This window comes from Neovison vison, chromosome 2 (genome assembly GCF_020171115.1).
Source record: "Neovison vison isolate M4711 chromosome 2, ASM_NN_V1, whole genome shotgun sequence".
Classification (NCBI taxonomy): Eukaryota; Metazoa; Chordata; class Mammalia; order Carnivora; family Mustelidae; genus Neogale; species Neogale vison.
In genome coordinates, this window is record NC_058092.1 from 16,772,365 (window position 1) to 16,798,435 (window position 26,071).

At 53.6% G+C, this 26,071-nt stretch overlaps 2 protein-coding genes across 3 annotated transcripts in view; one reads left to right on the forward strand and one right to left on the reverse strand.

The window, feature by feature from the left end:
* Window positions 1-26,071, forward strand: part of EPHB2 (EPH receptor B2) — a 183,431-nt gene that overhangs the window by 137,582 nt on the left and 19,778 nt on the right. For both annotated transcript variants that reach the window (XM_044237400.1, XM_044237399.1), the window contains exons 4-6: window positions 1,746-1,901; window positions 3,060-3,395; window positions 20,275-20,399. In XM_044237400.1, the coding sequence (XP_044093335.1) occupies window positions 1,746-1,901; window positions 3,060-3,395; window positions 20,275-20,399 (617 nt within the window). The remainder of the gene's footprint in view (window positions 1-1,745; window positions 1,902-3,059; window positions 3,396-20,274; window positions 20,400-26,071) is intronic.
* LOC122899553 (60S ribosomal protein L23a-like) lies at window positions 15,799-16,179 on the reverse strand. Its single transcript, XM_044237401.1, has one exon. The coding sequence runs from the start codon at window positions 16,177-16,179 to the stop codon at window positions 15,799-15,801; it is 381 nt and encodes a 126-aa protein (XP_044093336.1).

Here is a 26,071-nt window from a genome sequence, read left to right on the forward strand (position 1 = left end):
CCATTGTCCCCATTTTGCAGATGAGGAAATAGCTCTCGCGACTGGCCCGAGGTCACACGCTGGCACAGGCAGAGCTGGGACTTGCCAAGCCGCCGGTGCACTAACCAGCGGTCTTCACTGCCTTTCTGCTCTCGTGGTCCCCAAAGCCCAAGCCCTTCCCACGCTAGCGAGCAGCTTCAAGATGTGTGCTGAGTGCCGACCAGGCTCTGCGCTGGGCACAGGGGAAGGAACTGTGAATCAGACACGCCTCCCGTCCTGAGGGGGCCACGAGCATGGCCAGGGACCCCCCCCCCAATGAATAATTGTGGCAGGGGAGTAAAGCTTTCTGACCTCGAGTCATGTAAGCACCAAGGAGGGCGGGGGTCTCTGAGGCTGAAGCTGGTAGAGGGGCCAAGGGGAGGGCCGTTTGCTAAGATTTGAACGTGGAGGATAAGCTTAAAGACCGGGCCTAGAAAAATGATTTAGGGAAATTGATGTTCGCCATTTACTTGGGAGGAGATGGGCGCTCCGAGGGATGGAGTCGCTTGCCAGAGGTGACACAGGCCTGGAATGTGATCCAGGCAAGCGTCCCTGGCCTGTACTTGCTTGAGCCGCCTTTGACCCCAACGAGGAACTTGCCTGTTGCAAAGCTCTTCCCTGTCTGCCTTCTCACTTACCCCTTATGTGATCTCCCCTCCCCAGGCTCCACAGCAGTGCTGGGGTGATGAACCCCAGGAAGCAGAAGAAACAGAGGCCAGGAAAAGGGCAGGGCCTGGACCCCGGGTCTCCTGATGCCCAGCCCAGGGCTAGGGTAGTGTGGATTTGTACACAGGTCTGGTCATTGTTTGTAGAACCCTGAGCTGCAGGGCCTGAACCCACATCCTGAGCATCCCACCAGAGCAGAGAAGAAGGCCAAAGCCCCTGGAATAGCCCAGATTGCCCAATGCCCCATCAAGTGCAAATACTTCCCTCCGCAGGCTGTCCCTGGTATTGCAGGCTCCCTTTGGTGGAATAAATTGCTCCAACCCCTTCTGTAATAACAGCCACTGTTCACTGGGCACCCTATACTGTGCCAGACCTCCTGCCATGTGCCTTACACACAGGGCCAAATTCCCCCAGTGGCCTTCAGAAATGGGTCTTAGGATCATAATTTTACAAATAAGGAAACTGATTTTAAGCATGGTTTAGCCGGCTTGTCTACAGCCCCACGGCTAGCCCAAGGCCAAGCTGGGGCTCCAACCCAGGTCTACATCCAAAGACAGTGTTCTTTTCTGCTGTACTCCATCACGTTTCTATGTGGCCTGCGCTGTGCTAGGACTTTTCTAACGTAATCATCATGATCCTCTGGACGCTAGGGATCTAGTTACAAGAATCAGGATTCAGTCAGCCAACAGTGAGCAAGACTGGGCCCTGGGTCCTGCCCCAGACCTCCTCAGGGTCTTCAGAATAAGTCAGGAATGACCTTAGAAGTGGTGTCACAGCCAGCCGGGGAAAGGGGAAGAGGGATTGTTAGTGGCCTCTGATGAAGCCATAGACAGCTTCAGAGACAAGAAACCAGGCAGCCTGGAACCTTCTGGGCACAGATAGGACTGCCCTGTTGGAGCCTGGAGACCCCCAAGAGCCTTAGGAGATGGGAATTCCCAGCAGTTGCATGGCCCCTCCGTGATGCCGTGCAACCCCTTGGAGAGACCACACGGTCTCCCCATGCCTTGTGGCCCCCGACTCCTCATCTGGATTCCCCAGACTCTCCTTGTCTTTTCTCCCAGGTTGCCCATCTGGAACCTTCAAGGCCAACCAGGGGGACGAGGCCTGCACGCACTGTCCCATCAACAGCCGGACCACCTCGGAGGGGGCGACCAACTGTGTGTGCCGGAACGGCTACTACCGAGCCGACCTGGACCCCCTTGACATGCCGTGTACAAGTACGCTCGGGGCCCCGGGAGTATGCGAGGGCCCCCTGCGTCCCGAGCCCCGCTATGGAAAGCTCGGAGCAGGGGGTGGGCCGGCGGCGGCCTGGCTCCAGCCAGCCTCTCCTGCTCGGGGAGCGGCCAGGCACCTGGCGGGAGGGGAAATGAAAAACTGGTTGGAAAAGGACCATCCTGGGTCCTCGTGCTGCCAACGCACAGCGACCGTGGAGCTGGCATCTGGCTCCATCCCTCCTCCTGCCAGTCGCATGGAGCATGAAGTCAAGGTCTCGATTCACAAAGGGACGGTGAGTGGGAGGCTTGGCAGAAGGAGAACCAACACAGGTGGTGTCTGTGACAGAAAAGGCTGCCCAGTGTTCTAACCTGGCAGCGGCCGCCTGAATCTCAGGCCAAGGTTCTCTAAGAAAGGAGTGACGAGGAGGGCGATCTTACCCCCCCTGTACAGACAGGAACAGATTTCAGCTGCAAGCTCCAGAAAGCCGACCCCAGTGGCTTAAACCATAGGACTTTATTCTCTCACATAGCAGAACCCCAAAGATAGGCAGTCCTGGAGATTGTGGCAAATCCATGGAGTTCTCTGGGATCTGGCTCGCTCTTTCTGGGCTGCCATCCTCCGTGTGAGGTTCCTACGCTTTGGGGTTGCTGCATAGTCCAACATTGCTGCTGAAGCTCCAGCCATCACACACCTTCTAGAAAGAGGAAGAAGGAAAGGGACAAAGGAACATTTTATAGCGGTCTCCTTTTAAGAAAAAGTCCTGACCGACAATTTCTACAGTGTGTCAGTGGCCAGCCCTTCCTCACAGGAGGCTAGGAAATTAGCCTTCTAGCTGGACATCTTGCCACCCTGAATAAAATTGGGTTCTGTTAGAAGAAAGAAGGGGAAAGAGATCTCGGGTGGGTATGAACCCCAACACATGAAAACCAGCCCTCGTAACAGACACCGAGGAGACTGGAAGCCAGGGGGAGAGTGTTAAGCAGATGTGCAGCATGATGAGAGTTATATTCTAGAAGCACCCCACAGGGGGACGGAGGGGAGAAGGGATTTGACAGAAGCCTTGGGGGCCCTGGGCTAAAGCCAGGGCAGGGGGCAGAGAGCCGTCTCCTGGGAACGGACCTCCTTAGCCCCCACTGACCAATACCTCTCCCTACCCGCAGCCATTCCCTCCGCGCCCCAGGCGGTGATCTCCAGTGTCAACGAGACCTCCCTCATGCTGGAGTGGACCCCGCCCCGTGATTCAGGGGGCCGCGAGGACCTGGTCTACAACATCATCTGCAAGAGCTGTGGCTCGGGCCGCGGTGCCTGCACGCGCTGTGGGGACAACGTGCAGTACGCGCCGCGCCAGCTGGGCCTGACCGAGCCGCGCATCTACATCAGCGACCTGCTGGCCCACACGCAGTACACCTTCGAGATCCAGGCCGTGAACGGCGTCACCGACCAGAGCCCCTTCTCACCTCAGTTCGCCTCCGTGAACATCACCACCAACCAGGCAGGTAAGCGCTTCAGATGCCCGCTAAGGGGGAGCAGGGCCGTGAACCCGAACGGGTACCCTGCTGGCCCTGGTCAGGGCCTCCGTCCCCTCTGTGGAGTGGCTCCTGCGGCTCCAAGGCTGCGCTCGCCTGGGAGAGGACGCGTTACCCCTGCCTTGCCGTGTGGTCATGGCAATTGCAGTCGTTTGGTGAACGTGCGCTGTTGAAGGCTCCCTCTGACAGGGGTGAGCAGTCCAGGCCTGTGGGCAGGTTGGATCCACTTGGAGACGCCAGGACCCAGGTTCTTCCGTTGGTGTCAGTCACCCTGAGGCACCAGGTGTGTCTGCCTGCAGAAAGGTGGGAGAGAGAGGATCCAGGGAAGCAGGAGTGGAGCCCATCCCTTCTGTGCACGGTCCTCTGGAAAGAACCTGGTCATGTGACCTTGCCAGGCCACAAAGGAGACTGGGCCATTGGTCCTCTCCAGGTGGCAGTGGGGAGATGGTCAGTAGATATCCAGCAGTTTCCACAGGTGCCTTCTGGGAGCCTTCAGCCCACCCCAGACCCGCTCCGACAAGCTTTTCTCCCTCAGCTCATCTTTCCTCATCCTTTCTGGACCTTACATTGCCCTCCATCTTCCGCCTGCTTCCTTCATGGCAAATAAAGTTGCCAAACATTGCGGTCTTACTACTACTGTCATCCCTCTTCAGTCACACCTCTTAGGCTTCTGACCCCTTCTCTCCAGCGAGGCCACCATCCCCTGGGTCTCCTGTGACACATCCCAGGCTCATCCCCAACCAAGGGCCACATGAGATTTTCGAGGACCTCATGGTACCTGTGGAGTGTGCCCCTCAGTTATTCACTCAACAAGCCCTTGGCAAGCCCCTGCTGTGGGCATGGTCTGGACCCTGTCCAAGGAAGAGCCAAGGGAGGCCAGACTCCAGGAGAGAGGGTGAGTGGGCTACCCACCTCGTCTTTCAGATGTCAAGTGGGGCCCACACCGTAAGTGCTCAGGAGATCCAGAGACAGAAGTCTAGGAAGGCTTCCTGGAGGAAGCAGGATTTGGCCTGAAGTTTAAAGGACCAATGAAATGTTTATGGGAGTGATAGAAAGAAATGTCTTTTGAGAGTGAGAAAGCACGTGAACAAGGACATGGACAGAGAGGGGCCAACCAGCTTCACCTGGCTGAGGGGTGCTGTCTATACATGGCCTCATTGCATACCCTTGGCCTCCTTGAGTAGGAGGCATCCATGTCCCCATTTTACAGATGATGCTCAGAAAAGTTGAGTCACAAAGCAGGAAGGGTAAGGGACTGGAATTAACCAGGTCTACCAGATTCCAGTGCTTGGGCGCAATCCAGCATATGTTCAAGTCTCAACCTTGAGACTGTGGGTCTGATGGTACATGTGAGTGAGCTCATTCGTAAGAATGTGTGGGTGTGTCACTGTATGTGTTTGGGTGACCATGTGTTTATGATTGGGATCTTATGTTCTGTGGCCATGTGGCTTCTTATTTATAAATGCATTCAAGAGCATGGGTGTGTCTGAAGCCGAAGGGCTTGGAATGGGATGTGTTGGAGCATGAATTCGTGTGTCTGAACGTGGCCCTGCCTGTCCATGTGTTTGTGTACGAGAAGGAGTGTGGTTTTGTTCCCGAGTGTTTGCGGTATTGCTGTGGCAGAGAGGACATAGTTGTGAGCGTGTGCCTGCTGTTCGTGCAGGGTCATGGGTGCGTTTAAGCCTCCACTCAGAGTGAGGTCCAGAAGGAGTTGACTCAAGGCAGGCAATGCAAGAGAACTCTCCGAAGCCAACAGCTGTTGGCAAAGACACCTAACAGATTACGAAGCCTCAGCTGGAAGGCTCTCCAGCTTACCAGGGCCCTGAGGTAGGGAAGCCTAGGCTTCCAACTCCTCTCCCAGGCTCTAGGGGGTAGGGAGGGTGGGAGTTCTTTCTCTGGCTCTAGGGACCTCTTCTGCACCCATGTAGAAGTCCTGGGGATAGAACTGTCTACTCAAGAAGCCTGTGCTTATTAGCAGCACGGGGTAGAGTCTGGGCTGCTTGACAAGCTGGACCCTTCCTTTCTAGAGCTGGATATTCCCAGAGAATAAAGATGAGGCAGAGTGGAAGTGAGGGGCTTCCAAAAAGGAAAGTGTGGAGTATGGGGGAAGCCTCCGGATTGAAAGACAGAAGCAACAAAAAACAAGCACTGGATTCAGACCTGAGTTTGAATCCCAACTTTGGCATTCATTTGCTGTGGGACCTCAGTGTATCAGTCAGTTATCACTACGGTGATGCTGCATAACAAAACCACCCCAAACCTTAGTAGTTTACAACGATAAATATTTATTTTCTCACTCACTCATCTGTGGGGCAGCTAAGGTATAGCTAATCTGCAGCAGGGCTCGCTGAGCTGGGCAGGACTCCAGAATGTGGGTTGGCTTCAGTCTGTTCCACATGTCTCCCATTCCCCTTGGACCCGCCGCCACCCAGGCTTGTTTCTGTCGTGGTGAATGTTGGGAGCACCAGCAACTGCGCCAAGCCATGACACACAAACACTTCTCTCTAATGCCTGTGGCGCAGTCACACACAGCAAATGAACCCTGCAGAGTGACTTGGCAAGGGGTGTCGGTACATAATCCTGTTCCAAGAGGCGAAACCGAGAAAACTGATCCAACCCATCACATTCATGGAAAGCACTGCCTCCCTCAGGGCCTCAATTTTTCCACCACACTGTGCATCAGAACCCTGTGAGAGCTTCTCCAGAACATAGGTTCCTGGACCCCGCCCCAGACCTATGGAATCCAAATTCCAGGAGTGGGCCCTGGGCATCTGCATGTTTAATGAGGGGCCCAAGTGTTTCTTACTATTGGACAGATTTTGGAAACTCGGATCTAAGCCTGTGTATGCCCTCAAAGCCCTGAGGCTTTCTGGGTCATAAATACCCTTTCTCCCTCCTCTTTGTTTCAAGCCCCTAGATAAGCTAACTCTTTCTCAGACGGTCAGAGCCCAGCTGGGGACCATGCAACCTCACCATGCCCTCACCACCTTATTCCCCTTTACCAGATCCCAGAGAGGTAGAGTCACCACTAAGTGTTCTCAACTGGGATTTAAACCCAGCACTATGGGACTGTAAGTCTACACTGGAGAAGAGGCGGTTCTTGCCCTTGACACTTTATGCCCTGATTGGGAAGATGAGACACAACACAGCATCTGCAATGCTGTGGCATAAATGAGGGCCCAAGGAGGTAGAAGGGAGGGGAGAGAGATTACAAGCAGAAGAGATCCTTGCTTCCTGGAGAATGGGAGAATGGCAAATCTTGGAAGCCTTCCTGGAAGAAGTATTTGAGTTTGACTCTGGAGAATGGAGACGCTTGTAAGAAACAGAGATGGAATCATGTAGAGAGAAAGGTGTCCCAGTGGAGGGAAGTCCAGGAGGCAGGCTGGAGGGAGAGCTCTTTCTGCTCTTCCTGAGCACAAGGTGCCTTCACACATGGTCCCTCTAGCTGGATTGCTTTTCTCTGCACCATTTTTTCAGACCTTAGCTCATCGTTACTGACCTTCTTCACTTGATCACACATCCCCCGCCACACACCATGGCCCTCAAGCCTCCCTGGTTGGGATTTTAGCCTTATGTCTTTGATCCTGTCCTTCCCGTCTGTCTCCCCTGCCATCGGCATGTGGTGGTACACAATGGGTCTGCTTTTCCTTACTTACCACAGTTTTCCCGGCACCTGGCCAGGGGCGCACCACAGCAAATGCTCAGTGAACATTTGCAGAAGGGCTCAGAGAAGCGTGGAGTGAGGTGGGGTGTAGAGAGGTACCACAGGCTGGAAAGCAAAGCTGGGGACTTGATTTCCAGACAGATGCATTCAGTGGTCGGTTTTAATCAGACCCTAAAATTCAATATATAAATATCTAGCTCATTGCCTTAAAAGGAAAAAGTATTCCTTTTGGGCAAGTGACTGGGCCTTGCTCACACTCCCTTGGCACTCACCGGGCCAGAGCTGTCTTCTGACATCATAAAGCCATCAGGCCACCTCGGAACCACACTCCGCCGTTCCAGGATGCCTTTCCACCCCGTATTTCTGTGTCCTCTCAGGGGCCCCTGGAGAAAGGATGCCAGGCTGGGCCGCACATCCCCACTTGACAGAGGACGAAACGGGCATGGGGAGGGGTCGAGCACGTGCCCGGGCTCACTCACTGGGAAGGGGCAGACCCAGGATTCAGTCTGCTGTCCAGAGTCTCTGGTCCTTGACACAAACCAACCAAACAACACTGGGGTTGGGAGGGAGGAGGCAAGCCTCAGAATGGGCTCCAGAAGAAATGCCCTCCTCTCCGAGGTGGTAGCATTTAAGCCGAGATCGAAATCACAAAACAGAGAAAGCCACGCAGACCGTGGGGGCACGTGCGGCATTTCAGTAACGTGGGGCTTGTCCTCGTGGCCGCGCCCAGTCCTCTTGGCCGCCCTCCAGGGCTGCACCAGACACCGTCTCACCCAGAGCAAGCTTGGGACAGCCGCACCTCTGCCCAGTTCCAGCAGGGCCGGGGAGGGTGTGGGTTTGGGAATCTGGCAAATAAACCTGGCTTTGACTCAAGCCTGGCTGCTCACTGGCACACAGCCTTCGACAAGTCACTTAGCCCACATCTGAATGCCTCTCCTCGCGAGCGTCCCCACCCCTCCTCACGGGACTGCTGGGAGGCTTTGGGCTCAGGTCTCAAGGTGCCTCCCGGGCTGCCTGGTACATGCAGGCGGTCAGAAAGGCGATCATTCTGTATTCCCCCAAATCATAACAATGGCCCCCAAGTAGCAGGTGTTTCCTACGTGCCAGACAACATCCCCGGTCCTTGACGATGAGACTTCACGACGATGCTATGGGGTTGGTCCTTTTATCCTGTCTCACGGGGAAGGAAAATGAGGCATCGAGAGTTAAGTGACTTGTCCCCGGGCACCAGGCAGGCACTGGTGGAATAGTTCTAGCACCACATTCTTGGGGCCCCGTGCTGGCCAGACAGGCCTTCTGCAGAGGTGAGGGAGGCTGTGAACGGGGCCTGCTCGAACCACAGCCCCCACTGGCAAAAGCAGTCGTTCGCATCACCCGTGCTGAATAAGAGATCAACTAGTTAGGAAGGTCCGCTGTCGTCCCGTCCTCGTGGGGCATGTGGGCAAAAAGGCGTCACCCGTGCTGGGCTCAGCCCTCTCTTCCAGCACGGGCCTCTTTGCTATGTGACTAGGCTGCATGGGAGGCTCTGCTTCTCCCAGCCTCGGGGTCCTCGCCTCCGGAAGGGGCACCGATCTGTCCTTCCCGCTGTGCCGGAGGGAGGCAGGATCAGCGACAACGGAGACAGAGCACCCAGCACGTAGTTCGTGGGTGAGACGCGGCATCCAGGCCTCAAGAGAAACCAGGTGTCTTCATTTCCTCTGCTGCTGTAACCAAATGCTGCAGACTTAGCAACTTAGCACAAGCCTCGGTTCCTGCCTCCCGGCTCTGTAGGGGCCACGGGATGGTAGGAGTGAAGTGCCCCTGTCCTTGCCAACTGGCCACTGCCCTTGGCCCATGGGGCCCTCTTTCCAGTCCTTGCCCCTGGCTTCTGAATCTCAGAAGCTACAATGGAGTTCAAGCCCTCTCTACGCTCCAGTCCTCTGGGTCTCTGACTCTGGGCTGGGAAAGCTTCTCCTCCTTTAAGGACTCAGCAGATTATATTGGGTCTACCTTGATAATCCAGGAAAATCTCCCCATCTCGAGAACCATAACCTTAATCACATCTGCGAAGCCCTTTTGCTGTGTAAGGTCCCATATTCACAGATTCTGGGATCAAAATGTGGACATCTCAGGGGGGCTTATTCTGCCTGTTGTAGAAGGTAACATAAGCCAAATTAAAGCACATTAGCATGGTCAGGGGCCCTGGAGTACAAACCCCTCTTTTTCATAAAGAGGTAAACTGAGGCCCAGAGAGGTTCCTAAGTGGCTGTCTGACACAGGTCGTGGCAGAGCCAGTCTCCAAAGCCCTGGGCAGGCATCGCAGCCCCCATCCAGGACTCCACTCCGCACGGCTTTTCCATGGAAAGACTTTCAACTTTCCAAAGCCCCTTCTGCCAGCGCATTCTCCTCTGATCCTCCCGCCCTCCTGGGGGGCAGGTATATAGTGGCTCAGTCTGTAGAACTCGCAGGAGCATGTACTCACCTACTTCTCTCCCTGGAGGCCAAGAGGATCAGAAGGGGATAGGCCAAGAGAGCCCCCGGTGAGACCCAGGCTGGGAGAAATGAAGAGAGAGGAAGAGGGCACTTTCCTCCCCAGGCCAAGCCCTCCACACGCATCAGCCTCTTTGATCCCTCCCAGCTTTCTGCGGGGAAGTCACTGCCAGCCTAGAGTCTCAGTTAAGATTGAGTTTGGCTGCACAGAACTAGAAGAAAGATAACAGATAGCAGCTGCCCCAGTAATGCTGTTAGACAATCAACCACAACATCAACAGCAGAAAAGCAAGAGGAATTTTTCTATCACATGGTCTCTGGATCGGCCAGGCGGGTCCTGGTGGGGGAATGCATTCATAGGTTTGCACTCCCATCGACTCTGAGTCACTCAGCAGATCTTTGGATATTTTCAGGGCTTTGTTGCATATTTGGGGTTGTCAGATGGTCAGAATGGGCCTGGCTGGGACCACTAGGGCAACAACTTGGTTCTGCATATCTCTAGGTCAGCCTAGGCGTGTTCTTGCGGCAACCACGGGGAAACAGACAGCCAGCAGACATGCACAAGGGCTTGTCCAGCCTCCGCTCAGATCATGTTTGCCAGTATCCCATTGGCCAAGGCCAATCACGTGGCTCAGCCCAGAGCTGGGGGGCAGGATGACACACATTATAGGGCAAAGAGTGAAGGTACAAAGGAGTGATTAATAATTCAATCAGTCTACCGTAGTGGCTTAGACAAAATGGAAGCTTGTTTTTCTTCTCTGTCAAGGATGTCAGAAGGTGGGAGTTTGGGTACCTCCGTGGAATCATCAGGGATCCAGGCTCCCCTGCACACAGCTTCTGGTCCTTATGGACCAAAATGGCTGGGAGAGCTCCAGCTATCACATCCATGTCCCGGGCAGCAGGATGGAAGAAGGAGCATGAGAAGTTCCTTCCCTTTAAGAGAGACTTCCTGGAAATCCCACATATTACGTTACCTTTATATCTCATTGGCAGTCGTCTTGTCCCATGGCCACTTGTAGCTGCCAGAGAGTTTGGGGAAAATGTAGTCTATTATTGGGCCTAATGTGCCCAGCTAAGAACCAAGATTTTGTAAATGTGAGAAAGAATGGGTATGTGGGCAGGCAGAAAGTCATGTCTGCCACATCCCATGTTACAGGTGAGAAAAAAAGGCTGAGAGAGGAAAGTGACTTGCCCGCGGTCACACGGTCTCCAGGGCATGAGAGCTGGGATCCGAACCCTGGATCCTGTGTCTTCTCCTTCCACCACCCCCAGCACCACCACCACTCAGCTACTCACGATACTGCTTACGGGTCTGAGTGCCCAGGGATGCCTGGCTGGCTCAGTCAGAGTGCGACTCTTGATCTCAGGGTCGTGAGTTCGAGCCCCACATTGGATGCAGAGATCACTTAAGATAAATAAGTAAAATGAAAAAAAAAAAAAAAGAGAGAGAGAGAGATTCAAAAGATTCTGAGCAGCCCAGACAGCTCCATATGACAGATGTCCCCCAGCCCTGACTCTGAACTGAAGCCTATGCTAAGCATTTGACCTGCAGGTTTTCATTTAACCTTCCAACATTCATGCCCTGTCCCTATTCTATACAGGAGAAACTGAGGCACTGGAGGGTGAGATATGTTGCCTGGGCTACCTGATCTGAAGCTCAGGTTCTTACCATCTTGCTAGTCCAGGTGCTGGGGTAGGACTGGTCCCACCCAGCAGCCACAGGTAAGATCAAGGCCATCCAGCATCCTACAGGCAGTGGGCCATTGGATGTATCTGTAGTACCAAGCCCAGGGCTTGACCTTAACCTGCTCTGATCATACACAGGGTTCAGGCCAAGTAACCAGGGAGTATGAATAACTCGGGCTATGGAATCAGGCAGACTGAGTCCCAATCCCACCCGTGAGCTGAGGTACCTCAGGCAGGAGACTTGACCTGACTCTGACTTTCCTCGTCTGTGAAACGGGCGTGATTAACCTCACTCCATCTGATTGCACAGCCTCTGGGAGGTGCTGTTCAATCTAAGCCAAATCAAGGGATGAATAATGAGCAGATGAACAGCCACCCAAGACAGGAACTTTTCTCGGGTTCAAGGAAAAAGACCGTATCTCCTAGACCTGACTTCTGTTGCTTTAGGGTTTTTTCCCACAAAAAAAAAAAAAAAATTTGTTCCACAACTTGCTACTTCCAAAAGACATTAATAACTATTGTGTGAAAAAGGGTTTCCGAAGCCAAATGAGATCTCAGCTGCCAGGCTAACTGGGTCTCTCCCCTGCAGGACTTCTCAGAGCCTTGAACAAAGGAGGATACAGGTGGGTCTCACAAGCAGGGGTCTAGAACACTCTGTGTTTCTCTACCTTTCTTGGCCACAGAACTCCTTTTCTTTGTAGCAAAGTGCCACCGTGAAACCAGTTCTCAGCTTTTCCTTTTTTTCCACCCAAGCAGCACAAATGTTTGGTCAATCAGAAAGAAACAAAGCCCATTTTCTGGAAGCATTTTATTTGTGGAAATTCTGTTGTGACAGTTAGGATCAGGTTGCAGCTGGATCAGAATTGCAGCTGGATCGTCAGGAGTTTACTGTATTGCTCACTGTCGAAACAGCGACCCTGTTATCAACCGGAAATGTCAGGCGTCCTGTCGCGGGCGAAGTGCTCGTGTTGTAGATCCTAGATCATTCGAGCGCCGTTGGGATGCAGGGTTGTCGTGTCGTGGGCCGGCTGGTCGGGGAGAGGCTCCAGGCCTCCGCAGCAGGTCACATCACAGGTGGGCTCAGGGTTGAGGGAGAGTGAAAGGTTGGTGCCCATCACACAAACTGCCCTGCCTGAAGCCGCTGCTCCACGTTCCAGCCCCCAAGGTCAGTGACTCAGCCAGGTTCCCGAAGATGCTAGAAAAGGAGAGAACCTGCCCTTCTTTCTCTCCTTCCTTCCTCCAGTACTATGGATAAGTGCTTACTCTGAGCCACACGCTGCCACACTGTGTCCGACACCAGGGATAAGGGATTGAACAAGAGAGTTCAGGTCGCTGTTGACACTGCAAAGCCAAGAAAGCCGCTGTGGGACGGCAGGTGACGGGAGGGGGTGGGTGGTCGGGGAGGGCTCTCCGAGGGGGCCGTGGAGATCTGGTGGGGAAGGGGCATCTGGGCAGAAAGACCGTGGGGCCAAGGCCTTGAGCAGAGAATGATGACCTTGGTGTGACTGGGAACAGAAGGATGGCCAGTGGGGACAGTGCTTAGGAGAGGAAGGGCCCGTGCGGAGGTGTTGGGTGGCAGGCAGGTGGGCCCAGAGGCCATGTGGAGCGTCTGGGTGTTATTCAGGGGGCAGTGGGAAGTCACGGCGGGCTGTCCACAGCAGTGACACTGTCACCCAGGCAGCAGCATCTGAGACTGCGCCTTGAGGTGGGGGACTCACAGTGCCAACACCCAGCGACCTCTCCCTCCTCCTCCAAGCTCCTGGGGTCTTCTGACTCGTGAAAGGGTAAAGGCCGAGTACTCTCGGCGGTCTCCTTCCTGCCTTGGAGCTGGGGGCTGTGGAGACAAAGCTGAGCAGTGTCCAAACCCACACCCTCTAGAGGCGGCCAGGGTCACGGGCCCCCTGTCTTCCTGCCCATCAATGTCTCCTGGTCCCTCGTCCTAGTCCCTCCTCATTCAAGCCCTTCATGCCCAGAAGGGGAAACGGAGGCACATCCGGAAGGCTACTTCCCCAAGTCTTGGCTAATGAAGGGACTGGACACTCTCTAGGCTCGCTGGGGGCAGAGCAGGGCCCCTGACCACCTGCTCCAGCCAAGCCGGCCTCCCCTTCCCCTCTCGGCCACAAGCCTCTTTTGTACTTGCTCCCTGGGGTTCCATCTCCTTGCAGGGGTCACGGGGCACCGCTGACCCCAGCCCCCTGCCGGCGTGCCCGGCTGGTAATTGAAAATACCAGAATTCCCTGCAGACCAACTTGCAGGGAAACATGATACCCCAGGGTGGGCGGTGGATGGCAAGAGGGATGGGAGAACATCCAGCTGTTCCCTTTTCTCCTGCATTAATCCCCCCGGATTCCAGGAGAAAGGCCAGCCCTGCTTGGCCCCCACGGGCCCGCCTTGATCATCTTCCCAGCAAATGCCGCCTCCTTGCCACGCCCAGGGTTACGGGGCTTATGGGATCAGAGCCCGGGTGAGCTGCCTGTAACCCAAGCCTGCCAGCTAAGCCCACCGAGCCCAGACCCCCATGGCTGTGTGGGTCCTGCCCCCACAAACAGCTGAGCTCCTGGAGCCGAGGCGGACTGGGTGGCGGTGGCTGAGGTGAGTCAGCGGGAGCCGGGCGGAGTGCGTTTGCAGCAACAGTATGGGAGCTGGACCAGAGTGTCCTCAGAGGCCCTCGGATGTCCACTGGTTTCCAGACCTCCCTGCGCAGCCTATACTAGCTGCAGCCAACAGAGGGAAGGATGCGCTGGACTTGAGCGGGCCGGGGTTCAAATCCCAGCTCCACTGCCTACTAACTGTGTAACACTGGCAAGTTACATCACTTCAGTGCCTCCATTTCCTCATCTGTGAAATGGGTATAATAATAATACCCGCCTCATGGAGTCCATATGAGTGTCAAAGGAGTTCAGTATGTAAAGCGTCTGGAAAAGCGCCTGGCACAGAGTGAACAAGTAGGTGTTAGGGGTTGGCCTTTGTTTTGTTTTTCTGCAGGGCATCCTGGGGCACACAGATGCTGTCAAGATGACAAGTTTTTATCTGAGGAGGAGGTTGACTACTGCACTCCTTCTGGGCTCCCCAGGGCCTTCAGGACAGGGCAGGCTCCTGGGCAGCCTCAGCCCGGCACCTCCCCTACAACTTCTTATATCCTACCACAGGCTCTAGAAGTTCTGCCTGGGCAGATGAGAGGGCCAGTCTCTACAGGAGCCGGGCTGTGAGAAACAGTGTGGGGGGGTAGAAAATATACTTGCCCAAGATTCAGCTGGTGTAGGCTCTAAGAGTCAGCCCCTAGCTGCCGTGGGACCTTGGACGAGTCACCTTCCTTCTCTGGTCCTGGATCCATTACTCCTCAAAGTGTGGTCCACACACCAGCAATGTCAGCATCCCTCAGGAGCTTATTAGAACTACAGATCCTCAGGCCCAGCCCTACTGAATAAGAATCTTGGGGTTCGGGGCTGGCGAGCCCAGCAAAGTGAGTTTTAACAAAGGTTATCTCCCTAGGCCCTCTCAAGTTTGCAAAGTGCACTAATCATTAGGAACACGTTCCGCCACGTTTCTTCACGGCTGGGAGGTGAAATCACAGGGAGAGAAGTGAAGGGAATGGCATGGCCCCTTCTTTTTTTTTTTTTTTTTTTTTTTTTTCTTAAAGATTTTATTTATTTATTTGAGAGAGAGAGTGAGAAAGAGCATGAGCGAGGTGAAGGTCAGAGGGAGAAGCAGACTCCCCATGGAGCTGGGAGCCCGATGCGGGACTCGATCCCGGGACTCCGGGATCATGACCTGAGCTGAAGGCAGTCGTCCAACCAACCGAGCCACCCAGGCGTCCCGGCATGGCCCCTTCTTAGGCCTGGATCACTTTGGCTGAGTCCTGACCCGGGGGCTTGGACCCGGGAGCTCCAGCCTGGAGAGCCAATCATTGTGTGAAACAAATAGGCTTTCTTCCGTTAGAGCCTGAGCCCCTGGAAGGCAGGGACCTGAGCGGTTCCTCTCTTGAGCCCCAGAACGTCATGGTCATGCTGGCCTCATAGCCACTCTGTGAACTGAAATACTTTTTCCAGCCTTATTGAGATACTATTGACAAATAACATGAAAGTGTAAGGTATACGATGGGATGTCTGAATAAATGTGTATTTTGTAAAATGATTACAGCAGTATAGTTAGTTCACACCTCCCTCCTTCCATGTAATTGCCATTTTTTGGTGTGTGGTTCTAACATTTAAGATCTACTCTCTTAATAACTTACAATTACACAATGCGGTATTGTTTCCTATAGTCGGCTTGCTGTCGGTTAGCTCCCCAAACTGACTCTTCTTACAGCTAGAAGTTTGTACCCTTAGACCAGCATCTCCCCCTTTCCCCCAGCCCACAGCCCCGGCACCATTCTACACTCTTGAAATGTTCCTTTTTATTTATATTTATTTATTTATTTTATCATGAAAAAACTGTATTTAGATTTAGCTAGCTGGACTCAGTTTAGATGATCCCAATTTTGTTGGCAACATCCAAAGCATCATAGTCGGGGGCCAGCCAAACGTATGCCTTCTTCTCTCCATCAGGCCTGATTCAGGTGTTGACCTTGGCTACATCAGTGTCATAGAGCTTCTTCACAGCCTGTTGGATCTGGTGCTTGTTGGCCTTGAGATCCACAATGAACACAAGTGTGTTGTTGTCTTCTATTTTCTTCATGGCTGACTCAGTAGTCAGGGGGAACTTGATGATGGCATAGTGGTCAAGCTTGCTTCTCCTGGGGGCGCTCTTTCGAGGGTATTTGAACTGCCTTCGGAGACGCAGAGTCTTGGGTCGTCGGAACGTAGGTGATGTGCGGATCTTCTTTTTTTTGTGACTGTGGACGCCTTTCAGCACCGCTTTCTTGGCTTTCAAAGCCTTTGCTTTGGCTTCGGCTTTGGGTGGGGCAGGGGCTTCCTTCTTAGCTTTCGGCGCCATCTTCGTAAAAGTGAAATGTTCCTTTTTAAAAAGATTTATTTATTTATTTGAGAGGGGGAGAGAGAGAATCTCAAGCAGATGCCCCGCTGAGCAGGGCGCTGGATATGAGCTCAATCCCACAACCCTGAGATCATGACCTGAGCTGAAACTGAGAGTCAGACACTCAACCAAGTGAGCAATGCAGGCGCCCCTCCCCCATCAAAATTTTCTTTCTTTTTTTTTTTTTTTTCTAAATAAATTCTATGCCCAGTGTGGACTCAAATGCACGAGCCCGAGATCGAGAGTCACGTCCTCCACCAATTAAGACAACCAGTCACCCCCTGAAATGTTTTTAGTAAGATCTCCCTCCCGATGGTGCCAGGTACTATGGTCAAGTTTTTATATGTATTTCTCCTTTCATGCTCGTATCAGCCTTGCCAGGGACGGGTCCACTTTGGACACAGTTGGGGGTGGGGGGTGGACAGCCTGGGCTCACAGAGGACCCGGGGCCTCCAGCAATCTGGAAGAACCGAGTGCTCATCTCTGGAGGGAGAGAAGGGTCTGGGCTGGAGACGGGGTCACAGCATGAGGGGACAGCGGCAGGGACTGTCCTGAGGGCCAGCTGGTAGCCTGGCTAGGGCCAGATAACGTGGCTCTAGGCCCAGCTCAGCACCTCACGAGCTGTGTGATCTTGGGGAAGTCACCATGCTTCTCTGAGCCTAGTCTCCGCCTCTGAAAATTGTGGCTATTAACCCCCATCCTGCATTGCTGTTGAGAGGACCGAAGGAGGTGCCACAGGCCAGCTGCTCAGGGCACAGTGGCGAGGACCCAGTGACACAGGCAAACGCTTCTGATGCTGAGCACCCAGCAGATGCCCCACTGAACAATGGACACGAGTTCCCACATCTGCTCCCCCCAACAGCCCTCGGGAAACGTTACCCTCAGACTCATTTCACAGATGAGGAAACTGAGTCACAGAGCTTTCGGACAGCCCCTCCTCTGGGCCCTAGTAGTTAACCTCACTCACTGATCCCAGGGGGGCATTTCCCCGGAGGCAGGCACGATGCTTGTGAAGAACCTGAGCAACCGGGTTCAAGTCTGGCCCCGCACCACCTTGCTGCACAACCCTTGAGCAGGTTACTGAACAGCTCCAAGCCTCAGTTTCCCCATCTATAAACTGATGATGTAGGAGCCCCCAGCGAATGGAGCCATTGTGAGAATTCTCTGTGACACCCATGTTAATAGGTGTAAAGAGCCCAGACAGCGCTGGGCACAGAGGAAATGCTCAGTCAGTGTTAGGTTCGTGGCTTTCTCACTGTTACTGCTAAACATGTATGCACAGCCCTGAAAGTCCTTCCGGTGACTTCATGGAGCCCGAGAAATGTCACCTCCCGTCCCCAGGCTTTTGGTGAGAATATATTGTTTGTGCTGCCACTTACTCTCTCTATAGCCTCAGACAAGACACTTTCCTTGATGCTCGGCTTTCCCATCTGCAAAATGGGCTGAAGGAGGTCTGCTTTCAAGGATGTAGTGGGAATTAAATGGGTTAATTAATGCATGTCCAGGAAATAGCTCAGTGCCCAGCATGTAGTAGGTGCTCAATAAACAATGGTTAGTGGGGCCCCTTTGCTCACATTGGGGTCTCTTGATTCTCTGGGAGGCAGTAAGGAAGACAGAGTCCCCTTGTTGGAGGAGGGAACTGCGGGGAGCAGGGCCTGATCTTCCCAAGAGTCAGGGCCAGGAGCCAAGCCGGGAACCAGACAGCGCTCCTTCGAGTGCAGAAGAAACAGAGGCTTGTCAGGGACACCGGGACCAAGGTCCAAGTCCTTCTTGCTGGTGCTGCCACTCTTATCTCGGGTATCTGGGTACTTGGGGTGATAGAGGGGAGCTGGACCTGCTCAAACTCATGCTGGCCTCTGGGCTGATCCAGCTCCAAGCTGAAGGCTGCCCAGGAGGGACAAGCAGGGAGCATTGGAGCCGCAAGACCTCAGGGATCCTGCATTCTGTCTATAGTGCAGAGGATGAAACCGGGTCCAGAGGTGGGAGATGGCTTGTCCAAAGTCACACAGTCAGTGAGCCCCAGACCAGGAAGCAGAGCCTGGGTCTTCTAAGCAACATAACATTCCCTCCACCCTGAGGGACAGAAACAGAGGGACAGAAAGGGACAGAAACAGAGCAGGGAAGAGGTGAGTCATTGCCAGATGTTAAGTCCCGATGGGCCCCTACCCACCCCTGCTCCACACTCACATCCATACCTGGGAAGCCAGATTTGGATGAGGAGGAATAGGGTCCATCTCGACCTGCAGATACCCCTGTGTGGGCCGAGACAGGGCACCTGCTTGTCACAAACTTGCCCAGGAGCCACGAGAGACTGCAGGAGGTGCTCCCTTCTCCCTGCTGAGTCCTCAGCGGCTCCTGAGACCATGAACACCTCGGGCCAGAGAGGCAAGGGGGCTCACTGCAGTCACACCATGGGGAGGGACCGCATCAGGAGTCTACCCCTGCCCCAGCCAATGCAAGGGACAAGTCCTGCCCCCTCAGACCTGGGTTCAAATCCCAGCTCCCCCACTGAGGATGTGGGGGCTGTGTGATCTCAGGAAGCCCCTTGCTCCTCTGAGCTTTAGTGTCTTAATCTGTCAGTGGGGCCGATGCTCCCCCCTCCCCAACAGTCAGCTCAGGAAACAGGTGCGAAGGGCCCCGGGCTGTGGGTGACACGTAGTAGGTGCCTTGCACGGGTTCGTTCCCCTTGAAAAGGAGGCCAGAAACACAGGATCGGGTGAAATACAAACTGAAGAATCCAGAAAAAGGCCGTGTGTCATGAACTCATCGTGCAAATTTGGGCAGCTCACATACCCTCCCAGGACCTCTGCCTCCACATCACTAAAATGAAGGGACGGGACTACATTATTTCTAAGAGTCCTCCTAGCACGAAACAGGCCGCCCCTGACTCCCTGTCCCCTTCCTTTAACCTCCATGATGGTGCTGGCAGCACGGGGGTGGGGGGGGCGGGGGGAAGGAGGGAGGGAGGGAGGGAGGGGTTTTGCCAAGGTAGAATTCACGTAGGATTAACCATTTTAATGTGTACGATTCAGTGGCATCTAGTGCATTCGCCGTGCTGGGCAGCCATCTCCTCTATCTCGGCCCAGAACATTCTCCGTTCCTCCCTATCCTCGGCCCTGGCAACCGCCAACTGCTTGCTTTCTGTGGATTTAACCTATTCTGAGTATCTCATACAAATGGACTCATCAAATGTATGAGCTCCGTGTCTGTCTTCCGCTCTGAGTGTTTTTGAAATTCATCTACAGTGGAGCGTATGTCAGTACTTGGTTTACTTTTATGGCTAAATAAGAGTCTGTAGTATGTGTATACCATAATTTGTGTACCCATTCATCCGTGGATGAACGCCTCAGCTGTTCCCACCGTTTGGCTATTGCGAACAGTGCTGCTATCAACATTCATGTGTGACTGTTTGCTAGAGTACCTGTTTTCAGTTCTTGGGGATATAAAATTAGGAGTGCCAGGGCTGGGTCATGTGGTAATTCTATGTTTAACTCTTGAAGGAGCTGCCAAACTGTTTTCCATAGGAGCTATGGGTTTATTTTTATAAATTTATTTTTGGCAGTCATTTTTATTCAGTGCTAGATCCCTGGCACGTAGTAGGTACTCGGTGCACGTTTGCAGAAGGAAGGAGGGAATCTCCCACCCTCTCTGCTCCCCAATCCCGGAGCCCCATCATCGTGTGTTGGGTCTCTGAGTTCCCTAGTCCAGCGGGCTGTAAGCTCCAAGAGAGGATGAACACCTTTCATGCAGCTGCTTTGGGCCAGGCCAGAGAAGGGCCCAGGGCATCTGTCTCTCACCTGGTGTGGCTTGAGCTCCCCTGGGACGGCCAGCATGGTCTGGGTCTGATATCTGCAGGTGTTTCATGAAAGCAGCAGGCACGGTCCTCCCCAAGTCCCTCTGGCCCCCATCAGCCCCCTAAGCAGGCTGTGTGGCCTCAGCCAGATGCCGTCCCCTCTCTGATCCTCCATTCTCTCTGCCTGGGCACCTCGAAAGTGGGACCAGAGGCTGCACCCTCTCCAGCGGCCCCTGACCCCTGACCTCTGACCTCTGTTCCAGCTCCCTCAGCCGTGTCCATCATGCATCAGGTGAGCCGCACCGTGGACAGCATCACCCTGTCGTGGTCCCAGCCTGACCAGCCCAACGGTGTCATCCTGGACTACGAGCTACAGTACTATGAGAAGGTACCCGTGTGCTCCGGGGTGCACTCCCCACCCCCACCTCCCTGGGCCCTGGGGTTCTATCAGCCCATGAGACTGGACACAGAGAGAGCACTGGCCTCGGAGTCGGGCTGCCTGGCTCAATCCTGACTCTGGTCATCCTCAGCTGTGGGACCTCAGGCAGAGAAGTCCTTGACCTCTCTGAGTCTTGCTTTTCTGGTTTGGGGCACTGGGCCAGCAATCCCAGTGGAAGCCAGTGGTCACGGCCCTTTCCTCACCGAGACCCTCCTTCCTCTTGACTTCAGTGGGCCTGAGGTTCTGAAGAATTGGTTTCCCGAAAAGCTTCACCTATTCTGAAGCCAAGATTTAAAACTGCTCAAAAGAGTTTCTGTCCAGGATGGGAGTAGAGCTCTGATTCCAGCTAAAACACTTGTTTTCATTTGTCTGGATGCCATTTGTATGGGGAGAGAGTGATTTCTCTTTGCGCTTTTAAATCAGACCCCCGTTACCCCCTTAGGGCTCTCTAGGACCTGGGGACTGGGGTTGGAAGGCGCTGGTGTTGTAGAGGAGCATTGGACGGGGAGTGAGAAGCCTTAGGTTTGGATCCCAGCTCCATCCAGAACCAGCCATGTGACCTTGGGCAGACATCTTACCTCTCTGAGCCTCAGTTTCCTCCTATGCCAAGTCGAAAGGAGATAGCCTGTCTTAACTGGGGGCTTCACAGGCTAAGAAGAAAAGGCAGGTTCGGTGCCTAGAATGGCTCCTGGCCCTAGCAGAGGGCAGTTTCCCTTCCTCCCGTCTGCCCTGCCTGCTGCACGGTGGGCAAGAGCTACACCTGTGAGCTAGGTGAAGCCCGTTCCTTTGAACATGGGGCCTGCTCGGAGTAGGGGCCCAGGGGTGGACAGAGCTGCTCAACAGCAGAGGTCCAGGAAACTCTCTCTGTGACTGGAGACTTTTCCTACCTGCGTCCTGAGGCACCAAACAGCCACAGAGGCTGCAAGGGCCCCTGGGAAAGGTGTCATTGGGATCATATTCAGACTAAAGTGTGAATGACTACAGGAAGTGCTTTGGTTGTGGGTAAGGAGCTAGAAATGGGTAGGAAGGCTCTCCCCCAAGGCTGGGAGGAAGAGACAGAAGCAGTTCTGGCTGCCCTGGTGGGACCTCTACCTTCTGAAGCCCAGACCCACCCTCCCTCTCTTCACTGCCAGCTCAGCCCCACTCTGGTGAGTCCCACGGGACTACAAACCTGTAGCCAGCCTCCCCCAGCTGGTTTATGATTGCTTGTGTCCTTGCTTGTCCCTTGCTCTAGGCAGTGTGTTCAGAGAGGCCAGGGGCCACATCTGCCCCGTTCACTGTCTCCCCAGCTCCCTGCCCAGCTCCAAAGATATGCTTGATAATATTGGTTGAATGAATAAGTGAATGGATCCCTTCCCAGGATCTGTTCCTCCAGGGTGGAGAGTTTGCCTTAATCTCTGCTATTTCCCCGGCCTGGCACACAGTAGGTGCTCAAGCAGTGCTCTTGGATGGCCTGAGCCGAGGCTGATGCCAGGGAAGCTGCTCTACCCCTCACTGGGCCCTCAAGCACCTTAAAGGAGCCAGGTGTCCTATAGCCTGAGCCAGACCAGCTGGTCCCAGGCCCAGGAAGCCCCAGGCCCTGCGGGAAGCAGCATTTTCACCCCCTCCGGCAGGGACAGCTTAGGTACTAAGAATTCAAAAAAAGAAAAAAAAAACTAATTAAGAAGCTTTATGATTAAACGAAACTGAAAGTGTTTGTCCCCAAAGACTAGAGAGGAAATGAGGAATCCCGGTGCGGGTCCTGCCTCCGACCCATTTCCTACCAAGATGGGAGGGGCCGGGGAGGCTGCTGCAGGTGTGAACCAGGAGGCCACTGTGCCCTACTTTCTGCTGCAGCCCGGCATCCCCAGGCTTCTGATGTGGTGGCAGGACCAGCAGGCCCTGCCGGCAGAAGCTGCGGCCACCCCCAGCTCGCACATCCTGAGCACACTCCGCCTCCATCCTGTCGCTCCTCTCACAGCAGTGCCATTCATCCCCTTGGGTGGGGGGGGAAACTGAGGCACAGAGAATTTGTACGACTTGTCCAAGAGCACCCAGCTGCTAAGTGGCGGAGCACGGATTTGGGCCCATGTCCTTGCTCTTTGCCTGGCTCTCCTGCCTTCTGGTTTTCTCTCGGGAATGCTTCTGGAATGACCATTGAAAGGTGGACAAGATCAGGATCTGAAGGAGAGTCTTAGGTACAAATGGTGAGAGAGGGACAGGCCCGAAGTATGGCTATGGTGAGACATGGCCCTACTCAGTCAGCCCGTCCTCCCAGGGCCTAGGGTGCAGTGAGGGGCAGCTTGGCCCTTGCCAGTGGGACCTGGACACTGGTTCATTCAATATTCAGTCACCAACTTTGGGTGGAACCTGGGATAGATACTGGAAATAATGTGATTAGCCAGACATCTCAGAGGCCTCAGGGCCTTCACAGTCCAGGGGAAGAGACAGATCCAGACATAAATAGCCATGTGACCATGTGACAGCTACAGAAGGGCCAGCAAAGGTCCTTAGGGGCACCAAGGGGGGGCCCATGATCTGGGTATAAGTGAGAAGATATCTTCATTTCAGTGACATTTGAGCTGAGCATTGAAAGACGCTAGGAGTTCACCAGACAGACACGTGATGAGAACAGTTATTCCAGACTGCAAGAACAGCACATGCAAAGGCCCTGGGGCAGGAGAAGGCAAGTGTGGAGAAGCAACATGAACAAGAGCAAGATTAGTAGGGAAGGAGTTGGAGAGGGAGACAGAGCTGGGTTGTGGTGGGCCTTCCATGCCTTTGGAGTCTGGATTCAATTTAAAGTACTCCAGGAAGCCTTTGGAAGGTTCTGGAATGATGTGATCTGACTTTGATTATGTTAAAGATCCCTGTAGCTTGCTGTGTGGAGAACAGACTGGAAGGGGTTCCTGGGGACACAAACTCTTTAGAGGGCTCTCACAGGACACCAAGTGAGAAACGATGGTGGCGTGGACTAGGGGCTGGCAGCGGAGAGGTGAGAGGCTGGCAGATTTGGACGGTATTCTGAAACTCAGGGGACCAGGGAAGTGTGAAGGACAACTCCCAGTGGATGGTGGGGCCTTTTCTTGGGGCCACTCTGGGTTTATGACGTGGAGATGCACCTGCGGTGCTTGCCAGGGGTAGAAAGGTAGAGCCAAGAACAGAGAGGAGGGCGTGCAGAGATAAAACGGAAATAGATGGACCAAATCAGGAGGATGACAGGTCTAAGGAGAGAAAGAAAAAGGAGTGATGGCCGGTGTCGGAGGAGATGGCCTCGCAGGGAGAGGAACGGTCTCGACCCCCAGCTTCTCAGGCTTCCTTCCATTAGGGAGGGAGAGCTAGAACGTAGGATGGATTTCTGACAAGTCCACAGCCGACTCTTCCCTAACACTTTGAAATCCTCTTGGTGCCTGCAATTGATTTCTTTAATGAAGGCCGCAGATCTTCCCAGGTAGGGAAGTTAGGCAGCGAGCCCTGCAGTCCCATGCGGGCCCTGCCCCCACCCTCTTTCCCACTCCTCCTTTCCTTCTTTAGAAAGGGCTCTTTTTGGAGCAGGCTCTCCGTTTGGCCTTGCCCCAGCTCCACTGGGGATTTCCCAGCCTGCCCGGAGCCCGGAGCTAAAAACCACTTTGCTGGAAGGCTTCTGGATGCGGCTGACAAATGGTGCTGGCCAGCCTGGTGCTGGCTGTTTCCATCAGCTCCTGCGTCCTGGGGGAGGTGACCTCCTTGGGCAGCTGTCCCAGAGCACACAGGTTCATGCTGGCTTTGGCTCCCCCAGAACTCCAGGAGAAGATTCCTTTGTGGGGCCACCTATGGCACATGGGCCCCTGTAGGCCTCCTCGATTCATGTGTATTCAACAGGAATCTCTCCTTGGCAGAGCAGAAGGGAAGGAAGTTTGAGGGCAGTGGAGATGAGCTGTGAAGACCCAGGCTACCTTGTGGTCCAGGGTATGTGGAGCAGTGTGGACGGTTGTCCAGTGTGGACGTGGACAGGCTTGTTCCCACACTCGCTCACTTTTGTATTCATTCATCCATTTCATGAGCACTGGTGAAGGCTTATCCTGTCACTGTGCTGATAAGAACAAGGGCGAGAGCCAATATTTATTAAGTCCTTATGTGCGCTGGAGACTATGCTAAAAGCTTTACCCATTTTTCTCCTATTGAATCTCCACACCCACTCTGTGTGGCATATGGTGGTATTATCCCACTTTCAAGACAGAAGACCAAGGCTCAGAGGGCTTAAGAAATGTACCCAGTGCCTCATCGGCCCGTAGTCTCCGGATAAGGATTCAAACTAAGGACTAGTGGATTTCTTTCTTTCTTTCTTTCTTTCTTTCTTTCTTTCTTTCTTTTTTAAGATTTTATTTATCTGTTTATTTGTTTAGAGAGTGTGAGTAAGTGATGGGGGAGAGGAGGGGGAGGGAAAGAGGGATTCTCCAGCAGACCCCGTGCTGAGCGTGGAGCCCGACGTGGGGCTCCATTCATGACCCTGAAATCGTGACCTGAGCCGAAATCAAGAGTTCTACACTTCACCGACCTAGCCACCCAGGTGCTCCAGGACTAGAGGATTTAATACTAAATTTCTTCCCCTAACTTGTTGATGCTTAGTCCTTATTCAGAAAAGGTGCTCCAGCCCCAGGGGGAGAAGAACTAAGGTCTTTCTGGCAGCTGCTTTGGGCCAGATACTACCTGATCACAACAACCCTGAGAGGCTGACATTTACTGTTCCTTTTCTGGAGTAGAAAACAGAGGCCCAGGGGAGTGAAGGGTCTTTCCTAAGGTCACAATGCAAGTAAGGGGAAGAATTGACATTTGAAATGACTTCCAATCCCCCACTCTGTGCTGTTTCCTGCTTTAAAGAAGCAATCCATGAGGTTCATTCCTTATTCTCCTGAGGCGCCTATGCCACTGGCATTACCTCCCATCTCCATTCTATAATCAGGAACTTAAAACGTCCTCCCTCTCTAAGTGGACCCCCACCCACGCAGTCTGCAGAATCCATCCCCTTTTCAAACCAGGGCGGATGCCATGTTGGCTGGCGGCACCTAGTGGACAATCCTGGTACTGCAACCTGCATTCATAGACTTTCTTTTCTTTTTTTTTTTTTTAATAGTCTACAATGTTCATTCATTTGTTACCGACAGTAGTTAGTGAGCACTTACTGTGTGCTGAGCCTGCAGTCCCAGAGATCAATGAGACAAGGTCTCTGCCTTTGGGAAACCCATAGTCTTTGCAGAAAACACATGCATATCAGAACAACAGGTGGGAAAGGAGACAATGGAGTTGCAACTCTTTCTGGGACATCTGAGAAGTTTCCCCAGCAAAGGTGGTCCTCGTACTAAGTCTTGATGAACAGGCAGATGGGGAAAGGGTATTTCCAATAGGGGAAACAGCACTTGCCAAGGCTCAGAGTGTCCAGGGAAGGTAGGGTTGCCAAATAAAATATAGGACACCAGTTACATTTAAATTTTTAAAAAATAATCTCTTAGTATAATTGTGTTTAAATATTGCATGGGAAAAACTTATACAAAAGAATTATTCATTGTTTATCTGAAATTCAGATTTAACTGAGCATCCTGCATTTTTATTTGCTAAATCTGGCAGCCCCACCAAGAAAGGGAGGGGAAGCCTTTGGGTATGAC